The 15,133-nt window shown below is 42.6% G+C and overlaps 1 protein-coding gene across 2 annotated transcripts in view; it reads left to right on the forward strand.

The window, feature by feature from the left end:
- Positions 1 to 15,133, forward strand: part of MED10 (mediator complex subunit 10) — a 49,345-nt gene that overhangs the window by 27,877 nt on the left and 6,335 nt on the right. For both annotated transcript variants that reach the window (XM_078602098.1, XM_078602097.1), the window contains exons 2-3: positions 10,741 to 10,824; positions 12,080 to 12,182. In XM_078602098.1, the coding sequence (XP_078458224.1) occupies positions 10,741 to 10,824; positions 12,080 to 12,182 (187 nt within the window). The remainder of the gene's footprint in view (positions 1 to 10,740; positions 10,825 to 12,079; positions 12,183 to 15,133) is intronic.

Below are 15,133 nucleotides of genomic sequence, written 5' to 3' on the forward strand. Positions count from 1 at the left end.
TTTTCTCGCGACAAAACTGAAACCTTTTGCAAGGAATCATGTTCACATTAACCACAATATTTGCAGTCAAAATGCAAACAAAAAACAACTCTGATAATTTATGCATTGTCCTTGAAACTGATTGGTCCACACCAGAGGCAGCTTTCCTAAGAGCCTAGTCTCATACGGTGTTCGACCAGATGACGCTAAAAGGCGCACAGTTCAAAGACAACGCACTATCAGAGTAATGAGTGCTCGGGGTAAGCATCTACATCATGAGGCCTCCTTTGCCAGTACCAAAATATACTAATACGGTTTTTCCCTTTTTCTCGCGACAAAACTGAAACCGTTTGCAAGGAATCATGTTTATATTAACCACAATACTTGCAGTCAAAATTCAAACAAAAAACAACACTGATAAGCTGTCTCTGGTGTAGACCAATCAGTTTCAAGGACAATGCATAAATTATCAGTGTTGTTTTTTTTGCATTTTGACTGCAAGTGTTGTGGTTAATATAAACATGATTCCTTGCAAGATTTCAGTTTTGTCCCCAGAAAAAAGGAGAAAAACCCTATTATATTTTGGTACTGTCAAAGGAGGCCTTGTGATGTGTAAATAGGTGGTTTGTTCTTATCGATGTGCATCCACAAGAGTGCAGTAAGTGGCAGGAAGCAATACTTAGAAGTCCATGTATTTGTGTCAATTATATTTCCTTATTTTACAATAACTAATGTTAGATATGGTAATATGAAAGTAACCTTTGTGTGTGCACATTGACATCAGACCACCTATTTAAGGTCCAAGACTGGAAGACACGATTACAATTCTGTCACCTGCCTGACGATGCTGACTGTAGCTATCAGTGACACGTGGTCTACCCAGTTGTTACATGTTGTGAGATTGCTCTCCAACACACCAGTGTGCTGAAGCAGTAAAACATTGGCACGCTTGTTCACATTACAACTTTATTAATTGGCTGTGTATGGTGGAGGAGGGATTACGACACATTTTACTTAGGTGATTGACCCAACAATGTATGCTGAATCAGAATATGTATTGCATAAGCTTACGTGTTAAATTTAATGTATCTTCATGTATTATCATTACTCTGGCCTAAATCCAAAGTATGGAAGTAACACAAAACTATGTATGTATAATACAGTATTTAATCTGCACCATGACTGGCTTCCTAGGTCTACCTCCCAGCAAAGGTGACTTTGTGAAATCGTTGACTCGCTGCTGCTTAATGTACATTGATGCTCTGTCCAAAGCTCTGCTATTTTATTATTGCCAGTAGTATGCTTTCTGCTTTAAAAAAAATCAAATATGACCTTGCAGTTGAACAATGGGAAAGCGAATTGTGAATTCTCTGCAAGAAAATTCGACTCTTACTGCATGTTAATCCACAGTGGCCATAATGTACCTTTGTGGAAATGCACCACTGCTTTGTGACGATGACGAAGAACGTGTCGCAACACAGCCCCGTGTAAAGCGCTGTTTCCAGCGGTGAGTGACACAGAAGGTGCGATTCCCATTGCGGCAGAACATGAAATTAACTTCACATTATTTGTCGCCATCTCCGCCAAGGTGTTGCATGCACCCTTAATTAAAACACAATATGCGGGTAGACATTTAGCCGTACGCATTGACCGATTTTTTTTGCTTATTTCAACTACCCATGGCCTCGTAACCTGGAATTTCTACCACTTGCCCCACACTTGCTTGAGCGGCGAGAGGCTTTGGATGGGGGGGGGGGAGCCCTTAAGAAAAAGCCCTCTGAAAACCCTCTTGCCATGCCACAGTGCAGCTTTTATAGTGGTTACCAGTAATAATGTTTGTGCAACATTGTGGCTTTATATGCATTTAAAAGGTGAAGATTGGTGCATGTGGAGAGGTGCACTTGACCCAAGTTTGAAAAGCCTTCTCAATTAAAACAGCTCGTATAAAACAATATATAAATATGCACTTGGTATGTAAATCATACATGGCTGCTTCTATCTGCCTATCACTCAATGCTGCCTGTTCTATTTCCCATAATGTATTTTAATGGCTGAGTTACAGAATTACACTATAATGATCTGCTACAGCCTGTAAAAAGGCACAATTGTTGGAGCTCTTCCCACAGTCTGAAGGTTACAGGTTGAAGGGAGGTGCCCGCTTCTCCTGTGCGACGTTTAGATGAGTTTGAGTGTTCGCCACTCTTCTTGAGGGAGCTCAAAAGCCAGGTGGTTCTTCACTGGGATGGTGATGAGGCTCTTGCCTGTAGTGAAATATGATCAAGCAGTCCCCATGACTAACATGGCTTGGAGAGACTTTCATCCAGCAGTGGATTGATAAAGGGTTATAACATTACACTGATTGATCGCAGTGTCGTGTTCACAGCACCAGTTTGTACAAATTTGATGCTTTGATTTTTACCACTATCTAGGTGTCTGGGGTATCAGATGTTAAACACTGCATGACGCTATAATCTTGAGCATAACATTTCATCATGTACAGTTAAAATGTTGACAATTACCTGGAACTCGATTACAAAAAGTATTACGAATAAGTACAGTGAGGGGAAAAAGTATTTGATCCCCTGCTGATTTTGTACGTTTGCCCACTGACAAAGAAATAATCAGTCTATCATTTTAATGGTAGGTTTATTTGAACAGTGAGAGACAGAATAACAACAACAAAATCCAGAAAAACGCATGTCAAAAATGTTATAAATTGATTTGCATTTTAATGAGGGAAATAATAATTATTTGACCCCTCTGCAAAACATTACTTAGTACTGTACTTGGTGGCAAAACCCTTGTTGGCAATCACAGAGGTCAGACGTTTCTTGTAGTTGGCCACCAGGTTTGCACACATCTCAGGAGGGATTTTGTCCCACTCTTTGCAGATCTTCTCCAAGTCATTAATGTTTCGAGGCTGACGTTTGGCAACTCGAACCTTCAGCTCCCTCCACAGATTTTCTATGGGATTAAGGTCTGGAGACTGGCTAGGCCACTCCAGGACCTTAATGTGCTTCTTCTTGAGCCACTCCTTTGTTGCCTTGGCCGTGTGTTTTGGGTTATTGTCATGCTGGAATACTCATCCACGACCTAGGGAAGGAGGTTCTCACCCAAGATTTGACGTTACATGGCCCCGTCCATCATCCCTTTGATGCGGTGAAGTTGTCCTGTTTCCTTAGCAGAAAAACACCCCCAAAGCATAATGTTTCCACCTCCATGTTTGACGGTGGGGATGGTGTTCTTGGGGTCATAGGCAGCATTCCTCCTCCGAACACGGCGAGTTGAGTTGATGCCAAAGAGCTCCATTTTGGTCTCATCTGACCACAACACTTTCACCCAGTTGTCCTCTGAATCATTCAGATGTTCATTGGCAAACTTCAGACGGGCATGTATATGTGCTTTCTTGAGCAGGGGGACCTTGCGGGCACTGCAGGATTTCAGTTCTTCACGGCGTAGTGTGTTACCAACTGTTTTCTTGGTGACTATGGTCCCAGCTGCCTTGAGATCATTTACAAGATCTTCCCGTGTAGTTCTGGGCTGATTCCTTACCGTTCTCATGATCATTGCAACTCCACGAGGTGAGATCTTGCATGGAGCCCCAGGCCGAGGGATATTGACAGTTCTTTTGTATTTCTTCCATTTGCGAATAATCGCACCAACTGTTGTCACCTTCTCACCAAGCTGCTTGGCGATAGTCTTGTAGCCCATTCCAGCCTTGTGGAGGTCTACAATCTTGTCCCTGACACCATTGGAGAGCTCTTTGGTCTTGGCCATGGTGGAGAGTTTGGAATCTGATTGATTGATTGCTTCTGTGAACAGGTGTCATTTATACCGGTAACAAGCTGAGATTAGGAGCACTCCCTTTAAGAGTATGCTCCTAATCTCAGCTCATTACCTGTATAAAAGACACCTGGGAGCCAGAAATCTTTCTGATTGAGAGGGGGTAAAATACTTATTTCCCTCATTAAAATGCAAATCAATTCATAACATTTTTGACATGCGTTTTTCTGGATTTTGTTGTTGTTATTCTGTCTCTTTGTTCAAATAAACCTACCATTAAAATTATAGACTGATCATTTTTTTGTCAGTGGGCAAACGTACAAAATCAGCAGGGGATCAAATACTTTTTTTCCTCACTGTATCTTCCTCTATATCGAGCTCTGTGGCGCCGTGGTTGGAACTTTTTCTCGCAATCGAAGGAGTTTTCATATCCCGCTGAGCAATCAACTCGCTTCTCTGCGGCAAACTTGAATTTCATTCATATAAATACACCCTCTTTCCGAAATAGTTATTTGCTTTTTCAAATTGCCGTACCACTTTACGTAAAAGCAAAATTGGCCATCTTTTAGAGAGACTCGCCTATCCATGTAAATGTGGAATATCCACATTTAAGTAGGGAGGCACTTTGGTATTTGTAAGAGATAACAGCTTTGCTTGTGTCTTTATTTATTCCTCAGTAGACTGTCAGGGGATTTAAGAAACATTTGGCCTCCCCCACACCTCTGATTAGCACGGTTTTCTACGTACGGTGCAAAAGGAGTTCGACATATACTTAGTATGAAATTAGTTCAAATGTCATAGAAATCTGATGTCATTTTATGGATTGACCCACTACATTTATCCATAACCCCTTACAGAAGAGGATATGAACGTGAATGGGCTGCCACCCCCTGATTAAAACAAAACAAACGTTGACTTTGATGACAGCCATGCGTGTTGATTATTTCCTCTGTTGGTGGAAAACATACACTGCAATCAGTAATTTGCTCAGAACGCTTCAATGTAATCCTGACTCTTTTAGAAATGCTGCTCAAGGAGGTAGCAGCTGACAGCTCCTGCACACGTCACGTGATATTTCGTGTCTATATCTCTCGACGACGCTGGCAAAAGCCGGGAGGAATTTTCACCGTTCATCGACGTTATCGCGCACCTAGGGGCGTTATCCTTGTCCGCATGTCGCAACATTACCCCGTGTCTCTTTCCCTTCTTTGCAAAGGCAGTTGTGCACACTTATCTCAATGACGCACATCAGTTCCAAAACGCCATGTGTTATTTTGGTGGTTGAGACAAATTAATGTCATCGCAGTGGAAGGGTGCATGTAGACGCTGCACAATAAGAAAGAAAAAAAATCTGCTCTAGTAATTCAATCCGGTGATAAGACACTGGCCGGATGGCACGGCACTTTCCAACTCACGTCATGTCTGGTGGTCTCCATTTCAAATCCCATTCAAAGATAAACTCTTCATCTCTATAGCAGAATATAACGTGCATGCATATTTTGGACAAGGTGAAACGTTATGTTAGTATCTCCCTGCTCCTGAGCTTGGGAAATTTTCATCTTTTGATAGCCCTCAACTGGTCGAAGAAGTTCCATATTCCATTGGTCGGAAATTTGGACTTGCTACCTTCCAGTTGGGAGCCGACCTCCCCCCAACCGTGTATAGTTCAGCAAGGCCCTGAGAATACAATCTTGCTCTTCAGAAGGCAATGTTGTTTCATGTCTGTGGTGGTGTTTTTGCAGGAAATGTTTTAACGAGCGTGCGTACGAGCATTGTCAACACGCGCTTGTCGTCGGATCTGCCAGCAATAATTAGTTTTTTTACCGCAGGTTGCTCGCACAGTAGCAGCTGCTGCCAATATTGTGTGGTGCTAATGCACTTTCTATTGACAGACCCGCTGCATGGCAGATTGTTAATTCTCTTGCGGCGGGGGGGTGGCAGTTGGCGTGCTTGCGTCAGTGCGAAATATTTGACTGTCTGACGATCTGCATGATAGCCTGGTGGCTTGGAGAAGGGGGACCATTTTACATACCGGGCTATTGAACTTGATAGCCGGCCACATCAATGAGCGTCATTAATGTCGTGCGTCATGCAGCAGTAGGGGCAATGAGTGTTGGTACGCCTTTACTAGGAACCTCTTGTAAGCGTCAACCTTTTAAGTGTTTTTCCTCGCAAGGAAATTGCGGGAACCACATTGTGTTCATGGCCTGGCTGAGCTGCGCTCTGGCTTCGAGTTTTATAACCCTTGCAGTGTGATGATTGTGAGGCAAATGGCCAAACGTCGTCGTCGTCGTCACCACGTTCAATCCAATATAACTCTCTTTTGTTTACAGCTGTGTAATTGTAGGAATAGTATTGCAGGCATTATTGAATTTGGCTGAGAGTTGTACTACTCGGGCCATGGTGCTAAGTCGCAGAGCTTTAATGTGCTTGGTGTAAGCTCCGTTTTGACACTTGGTGAGAGAGTGTTCCAATGTGACGAGTTCAATGGTTGGCAGTCAAGTCATGAGTGATGCCTACAAATGTCTGTAACTAGACTTCTAGACTGTGAAGGCATGGGCTGTAAGATCGTGCCTACAAATTGTCTGGAACTCCTTTCCTCCAGTCTCTCAGCTATGTAGCCTATTTCACCATTGTTAAACCGAGGTTTGATGCTTTGATGCGTGCATTGCCTTTGTACTGTTCTATCTCTTGGCGTTCTCTGGTGCTGACATTGGAGAGACAATGCCATAAAGAGGGCTGTCTGGTGTAGGCCAATCAGTTTCAAAGACAATGCATGTATTTCGATTTAAAGCTTTCGTGACTGCAGGGATTCATCTTCTTGGTTCTTTCGGTAAAGTCACGTAGAAGGGAAGTAATAAAATAATAAAAATAAAACAATTAAATTGTCATGACGTTTCGATTGCAACACAAAGCAATCATCATCAGGTGTGAAACCCACAGCAAGAAATTTTTAAAAACCGCCACCTTTTTTCTAAATGTCTTGCTGTCGTTTTCACACATGATGATGATTGCTTGTGGTGAAAGCGAAACTTAATGACAATTTAAGTGTTTTATTTTTATTATTTTATTATTTCCCTTCTACGTGACTTTACCGAAAGAACCAAGACAATGACCATGCATTATCAGAAGATGATTGTTTGCATGTTTTGCCACAAGTGTGTGTGCTTAATGCAAACTTGATGCCTTGCAAAAGGTATCTATTCGGTATTTCAATATCTTAACACCTCTTGTGTTTGACCCGTGGGCTTTCGCGATCAGTATTATTCATAATAAAGTTTTTGTTTTGGATTTACTCTCCAACACACTGGTGGGCTGAAGTAGTAACTTATTGGGATGTTTTGTTTACGTAACAATTCTTACTGGTTGGCTGTGTCGGGTGGAGGCGGGTTACGACACATTCATACTTACGCGATCGAACCCAATTATTTTTTATTTTGGACCTCCTGTGTTATTGCTCGAAAGGACAAAACCTATTCTTATGGTTTGGTTGCTGCAGCTCTTTACTATTAAAATTTCCCTCCCTTTATTACTGCTAATCCTACTTCCTCCCTTTATGACTGCTAATCCTACATAATACACGAGCATAATATGACTTTGAGACCCCCCCACCACCTACACATTCCACAAGTAGTGACTAATCCCATATCTTCCTTTCCATAAATATGCTAAATTCCTCTATGTAAATTCCTTTGTCAAGGCGTTCTCCTCCTCTAACCCAGCTTAAATATACGCTGCCAAGCTTCGTGGTGTTCATTCGGATGCTGTCTTTCCGACAGCCCTGTTCTTCACCTGAGGACGGCTGCTTGCGTTGTGGCCGAAACGTCGTGAGAATTGTATTTTATTATGTTTTATTTTTATTATTTCTCTTCTACGTGACTTTACCGAAAGAACCAAGAAGATGAATCCCTGCAGTCACGAAAGCTTTAAATCGAAATTTAATATTCTAATTTAAATTTAACTCAATTCAAGACATTTGTTACATTGCACTTCCAATCTTTACGCTAGCTTCCCTTGTTCCCCATTTCCTAATTTACGGGCCTTATGGCCTTTACTTAGTAACGGTGATTTAAAAAAATGATGATGACAGGATTTACAGGGAGCACACAGTACTTGTGTTAAACACATTTCAAAGTCAATTCAATTGGTGAAATGTTTTTAAGTAAAAAATGTGAACCCTGCTAAAAAGAGCACTGGGAGATGCTGATCTACATTAGCAGTCGGCGATGGAAATTCTACCTTCCATTGTCGGTGGGCCAATTTCTAAACAGGGTAATCTCTGTTAATGAAATCATGAATGTTGATCCGATGTTCATATGGGGAAAAGGCGATTTAGGTTTCCTTTGTCCGACTGAACTTATGGGATATAATGAAAACGTTTCGTAACATTAATCCTGTATTGTACACATAAACAACATCCATATGCTGAATTAAATTGTACAATAATACAACAGACAACACACAATACAAACACGTCAATACATTTTACTCTAAATTTGAACGCTTTGTTTACCTTCGATGTGATGATGATAATGGGGCTGTGATGATGCTACTTGTGTGGTCATCAGTGCACTTGTTGCTACACTTTCCCTGATTGCCTTCTTGTTTTTCTTTACGTAGCTGACTGTCAGCTGACTGTTGACTCGTTTACCATGTAATGGCAGACGCACTATCACCACGATAGCAAGTATATCCAACAACTCTACTTTTTTTAGCTAAACTCATTACCTTTTGTTTCTGCCTTTTTTACTTTTGCTCTCAATTCCTGACGCTTAGACCCCCACAATGGGAAAAAAAACCCACCACAAATAAGGCGAAAAGTGGCACAAAAGGCACTTGAAGAGCAACGGTTTCAGCATTTTCGATGGCAGCCCCAAGGTCACCAACCCACTGGTGTACTGTGCGAGGCCAGGACCTCTCGCCCACGATGCGATGTCGCCGAATTGTGAGCAGTCGTAGCAGTCGCATTGCGAATAGTGGAGGGAGAACGGCGCGAAATTGAAACTGGAATACAAATGTAAATTCGCGAATAATCGCGTTTTGCTAAAGAAAAAAATTCGCGAATGAAGAAGTTTGACTGTATAAGGATTGATATTTCTCCTAGCTTGTGTACAGTTTGCTGATGTGAGAGCTCTTGATGATGCTTAATGGTTGCATGAGTAAAATGCCACTGTGCCATATACCCTCCTCCACCTGACACAGCCAAATAAATACCGTTGTCACGTGAACAAATGTGCCAGTTTTTATTGCTTCAGCTCGCCGTTATGTTGGAGAGCAATTCACAACATTTAGCAGTTTGCTACGATGAAAGCCTATGTATTAAATTCAAGGTCAGATTTCTGTTTACTGTAATTATATTTCTGTGCTGTTCCAGGGTTTGTTGCTATTAATTGCCCATGCAGATGCTTTGCTTTGTACGTCACCCACAAAGTGTGGCATGCTCGGTGGGATTGTCTAAAAGCGCTTTCCGATACCCTTAACAGCTTTTCATGCAGATCGTTTGCACAGTCTGATGCAAATGTAACTTGTATGTGTAGTGAAATAATTCTCCAGTCCGAAGTAGTTGGAAGTGTACTTGGCCTGCTGCTGATGTCAAGTGCATCTGATGCAGTTAATTGAGTGATTGATAGTCCCGGCTTCATGAACAATAAATCCATTAGCCAACCTGACGTGGGATAGATGTGGATGCAAATGGAAGCCTTTTAAATGTTCAAGATGCAGAAGAAAAATTTGGTTTAATTTTGGATGCGGCTAGTTGACGTTAAGAGACCTGTTTAAATGAGTGTGGGACTGTTGTTGATTGTTGTTTGTGGCCTTGAGCGAGGTCATGAGTGGAAATTACACATTCCCATGGATGGCTGTAAGCCGTAACATAAGAAAGCCACCCTTGAATTGCCACAAAGTTTGCGTAATTTTTTGTTCAGTTTCAGTTTTCATTTATTAGGTATAGCCATGTGAGCCATTCGGCTCTTGAATCGGGTGCAACTGCAACAAACAAAAACATGAACAAGAAAAACATATTAAAGTGACTATGCGCAAACATAAAAATCCAGGAAAAAACTGCAAAGTCTTACAGAAAAAAGCACCGTACACCAACGCTGTGCAAAAATCCCAGTGGGATGCAAGTCAAACAACAACAACCACAAGACAACTTCGATTAAAGCCATCATTCTAACACCGTACTACAACAAACAAACATGGCCAAACCAAAAAACGTTTTCGAAATCACCAAAATAATGCCATAAGCAATGTAACAGTGATCATAAGAACTGTGACCGAATTTCACAATAAACGACATTAACAACATGTACCACCAAACCCTGTAGTCATAGCTGGCTGCATGAGTCAGTGATCCCCTCCCCCCCCAAGGAAAAATGTAAATGGTGGTGGTGGTTTTGTGAGTCAACCACTGGCCAACGTTTGAACGTGGAACCTTCAGACTGTTTTCCATTTGCTGTTACCACAGCACCACCTGGTCAGTAATGTTGTGGCTTTGTGGGTTTAATGTCGGACACAGACAGTATTGCTGGGCTCCTGAATTTGAATCGCTTACTCCGATAAAGATGAAAAAAATTTTTGTTCACTTTTTGGGCGCGAATGCAAACAAATAAAGACATCGTTGTGTTTGTCTGTACGATGGTTTATTCATAGCTTAGTTTAAATGTATTAAATCAGCGAGAGGTTTCAAGTTAAAATCTTGTTTTGGGAGTGTATCAGCCCAGAATACGTCCGCAGTTAATAAAACGAGAGAACCACGGTATTTGGGCACTCGACAAAAGCGTTTGCCCTGTGGATAGACAGGTCCCCATTATAGAAATGTGGAATTCCCGTCACTGCCTTCAGGGACTCCCAATGTAGACTTGTGCTCACCGCTTGCCCGTTTGAGCGGGAGGGACGCCGTGCCTGTGGCTCCAGGACCTGGGGCTGCCAATTGAAATTGGAATGCACCTGGTGGGTGTTTTTTTTTTTCATCTGCAGGAACACAATGATCGGCGGGCTGCAAGAGATTGAGAAATGCCGGCAGTCTCTTCACGATGTGCACGTACCGTTGGAAGTCTTTGAGTACGTTGGTTCTCCTCGCCGCTCGTGATGCACTCGCACGGAAATTGCATTGCGTCTGCCCACACTCGCCGTAATCTGCCGGCGCTACACACAGAGTTTTGAGTAATATCACGTCCAGTTTTGACACTGGGAGTAAAATGTATTTTCGGGGCGTAAAATGCCATGTTACCTTGAAAGCCATGAGTCATATTGATAAATGCTGTCAGTACTTGTTTTAAAGACAACTCACAGAGCATGTCTGAATTAGAGAGTTATATTGTATCTGCACTCTCACTTGGAACTACTGTTAAAAAATGCACAACATACTTAATTTAAAACATAGTGTTTTTGTTCCAAAAGTAAATCATAATCAGCATCCTATCGTTCAGCAGTGAACCTTACCACCCCTCCCCCCGCAGAACCTGAGAATCACATGACCACTCCTTGGCTAAGCATGCGTCGGTTATTTCTGCCGTCCAAACACAATGTGGAGCAAATTGATGCTCGTGTTATTACAGAGTTTAAGTCTGATGCTCAATTCATGTTGGTTAAATGTGTAAAATGCCCAGTAGCGCAGCTTACCTTGAAGCGATGATCTCTACCGTCTCGATCAAGTTTAGTTTGAACAGATTGAGTTGATAATCTATCACTTGGCGAAAGAAAATCTGAATATTGCAATTTTAACTCCTTATTGGAGGTTGAGTCGGCAATCAATCATCCTGTGGTTTATCATTTTGATCCCACTTTGTGGGCTGTCAATAGTGGTCTTCCTATGGATAGACCAGTCCATGTCATGGGTTTATGGAATTTACACTGGTGGCTCAAGGCTGCTAATGAAAGATGAACGCTTTACTACTCTTGCTTGAGCAGGCAGACTCTTTTAATAATTAAAATAAGCCTTTCGTTCGAGCGAACATTGATATTATAATGAAAAAACGTAACTCCGTTAAAGAGAAACTTCGAAAAAATATATTGAAATTGAAATCTATATTGCATTTAGTGCCGTAACAGCTAGTGTCACCAGGATCTGTACAATCATTTGAGAATCGATTAAATAAATTCGTCTTTGCGGAAGGTTAGCATTGGTCATCCTATTGAAAAATGTACCTGCCATGGGAATGTGGAATTTGCACAACTGAATCGGGGCTCCCAATGGAGATGAGCGCTCCCGCCCCTTTGCTCTATTGAGCAGGTACACGTTTTTACTTTTGACGCGAACATGAGTCGCACTGCGTTGGCGGGCGCTGGAGCAGAATTTCTTTGACCTTTGCCACAGATACATCGACCAGGGGAAGAACCCCCAGCTCTACACCAAAGAATGCCTGGAGCGTGCACTCGCGAAGAATGAGCAGGTCAAGGGCAAGATCGACGCCATGAAGGTCAGGGCACGCAGCAGGGCTAAAACATTCCTCTAAGGGAGAATATCGCACGTGTTTGGCGAGCTTTATATAACCAGTTAAAATCTATTGAGACCACTATGTCTCCTACAAAAACATGACATTTATGTTGGGGGACAGCCAAACAACCCAAACAAAAAGTCTCTCAAAAAGGGGTAAAGGTGAGAGAGGAGGAGTATGGGAATTAAAAAGAATGCCAGGTAAGAGGAACTGAAGGAACCGAAAGACATATTGTGCGAAACCAACACAACGCACCAGACCACGCTGACCTCTCTGACCGCCCCGGTCATACTGGTCGCACAGACGATTAGCACGGTTGGCTACTCACGGTGCGAAAGAAGTTCAACATACATACAGACTTGGTGAAATGCCTTGACTGTACGGAGCGAACCAAGTACCTGTTAGCTCAAGTACAGTTTATTTTACTGAACCAGGTGAGAACTCAAGAGACCAGGATGGTCTCGTTTGCAAGAATGTCCTATGGAATTAAGTCTGCCAGTAGCAGGTGATGATTTTCCTCCGTGTATCATCCCGTTTGAATAATTTGCGGGTAATTATAACATTTTTGGAATCTTGACGCCCATACACAATGTCCTTCTCTTGCGAATGATGTCACAGGGATCTTTAACTTCGGCTCTGAGTAAACAGGCGGCATATAGTATTATTATAATCTGGATTGTCTCGGCTAATCTGGGCTGTCTCGACTGCACTGATGCCATTTTTCATTTATTTAGCATCTGAACGTGATGAATCCCTGTTAGAAGAAATCAGTAGCTGTGCATATTTATATCTTGGGTAAGAGGAATCTTTAAAGGGAAATTTTGATGGGAGCGTGAGGCAAGGGTCGAATACTACAGGCAGAGAGGGGCCTTATTGTACAGAACGACGAAATGATCATTTACAGACTTGGGAGAAGAGGAAAGTCACCCGCTTGGATTTAATTGAGTAGAAAGAGTGAATCGTTCGGATAGCCAGAGGGAGGTTTAGGACCACAGACGCAGCAGAGGAGGAGGAGCAATTTCCACCAAGCAGAGGTTGAATGGAGGTCTCCAGAGAAGGTGTTTTTTGCTGGAGCGAAGGCAACAGGGAGGGGAGATGGAAAGTGATGAGAGGCGAGAGGTAGTGGAGTTGAGATCAAGGAAGATCTTGAAGACTGAGGTTGATGCGGTAATTTAATCCAGGATTTCACTGGGTCACCAACCACTTTATTTGCTACATCCGCTTTCTCAATGTCTATCTAGCACTGCTTTGTCTCTGCTCACATGAGTGTCAGTCATTCTCAGAAACTGTTATAGGCATGGTATGATTCAGACCCCCCCCCCCCCCTAGCGTTTTGATGAATTTTTTGGTCACAATTAGATTCAAGTACCAAATAGTTTGTCTAATTTGTATTGATTCCATTTTTCCCTTTTGTTTGCACAGTTTTGGCTATGTCCTTGGCTTAGATATAACATCGTGTACTTTGCGTATAATTAGCAAAAATCGTTAATCTTTCCTACGCGCATTGTGAGCATCACGATCGATCTTAATCAATGAATCGACAGATCCTCACGTCCTCATTTTGCTCCTTAATATTGCATCCACTCTCTAGCGGGCGCCAATCCCACGCTTGGCTGGCACTCATTCGGGCTGCGTGCAGCTGCCCCCGCTGCAGGCCGACACGTTGACCCTCCTCTCCTTCCACTCTCACAAATCTGCTTTCGTTCATCTGTCTCTCCTACCTCGTGTGGCCCAGCAGGGTCATCCTTTCTAGGGTCACGAAAAATTAGTACCAATTAGTGGGAAGTCAACAGTAGTTGTGCTTTTCAAAGACTCGCCCCCCCCTGCCAAATTAATGTGGAATTTTTACCACTAGCTCAGGTTCCACCAATGAGAATGAGCGCCACCCAATGCTCCCTTGATACTTTAACCTTTATTTCATCATTTCCATTTTTTTTGCAAGGTTCACTAGCTTTGTATGATTTTTTTTACATATTCATGTTGGTGTGTGTCATTTTTCCTATTGGGGATTTGTGTTATGACGCACACATAATGGCCTACTGTTGAGAATGATGTTAAATGGGTGTTTAATGTCCACATTGCAATCAATTGTGTGGTTCGGTGATGAAAGCCTGATAATAAATAATGGAACTGTGTATGACTCGTGTCTTGAAACCCAAGCGTGGAAATAAAACGTTTGACCCCTATTTGTCAAAAATGTAAAATAACCCCCAAGGTTGAAGAGTGACTCATGGCATTGATGCTCACGTCGATTTGTTAAGCCACCAAACTCCAAAATGTTTAATCCCCAGGTAGTGATAATGATCGACCGCGTGGCTCTGGTCAGCGATCGACTCCCAATCGGAAGGTTCGACGGTTCAATTCTTGGCTTGTGGTCGAGTACGGACTATATCATCTCTCCTCTTGAGGTTGGTAAAATAAGCGCCACCTTCTAGCGGGTAAAATGTTCGTCATTCCGTGGAGAAGCTGGCGCCTGCTGCAATAATGCCAAATCATTTCCACCGACCTGGCTTCCACCGGTGGAGGCATGAGCACATGGGACTTGTTTCTCAATTGAGACGGATATGCTGAGGATTTATTTGCAGTCGAAGCGAAAGCTGTTTTCATTTGCGGCCAGTGTGATGGTTTCTGCACCATCCTCTCTAATTGCACTCTCCCCTTTCTGAAAATAGGGCATTTCGCACCAAATTCAGGCCCATGGTCGGTCACCTCCGTGGGCTGGAATAGAAAAGCGGCAGAGACGGGGCACCGCAAGGCGTAATCTCCCGTGGAATAATCAATGTTGTGTGCTCTGCGCGCACGTGGGCGCGTGTAATTTATTCGCAAGGTCATAAGCAATTTCACTCAAACCTTATTGTTTCCAAGTTAGCGTTTGGCTCCTTCCAAGCCAGTGAATTACCTATTAAATAATTCCTCGTGGTTTTTTTGGGTTT

The sequence above is a fragment of the Lampetra planeri genome, chromosome 17, assembly GCF_965212315.1.
Source record: "Lampetra planeri chromosome 17, kcLamPlan1.2.h2, whole genome shotgun sequence".
Classification (NCBI taxonomy): Eukaryota; Metazoa; Chordata; class Hyperoartia; order Petromyzontiformes; family Petromyzontidae; genus Lampetra; species Lampetra planeri.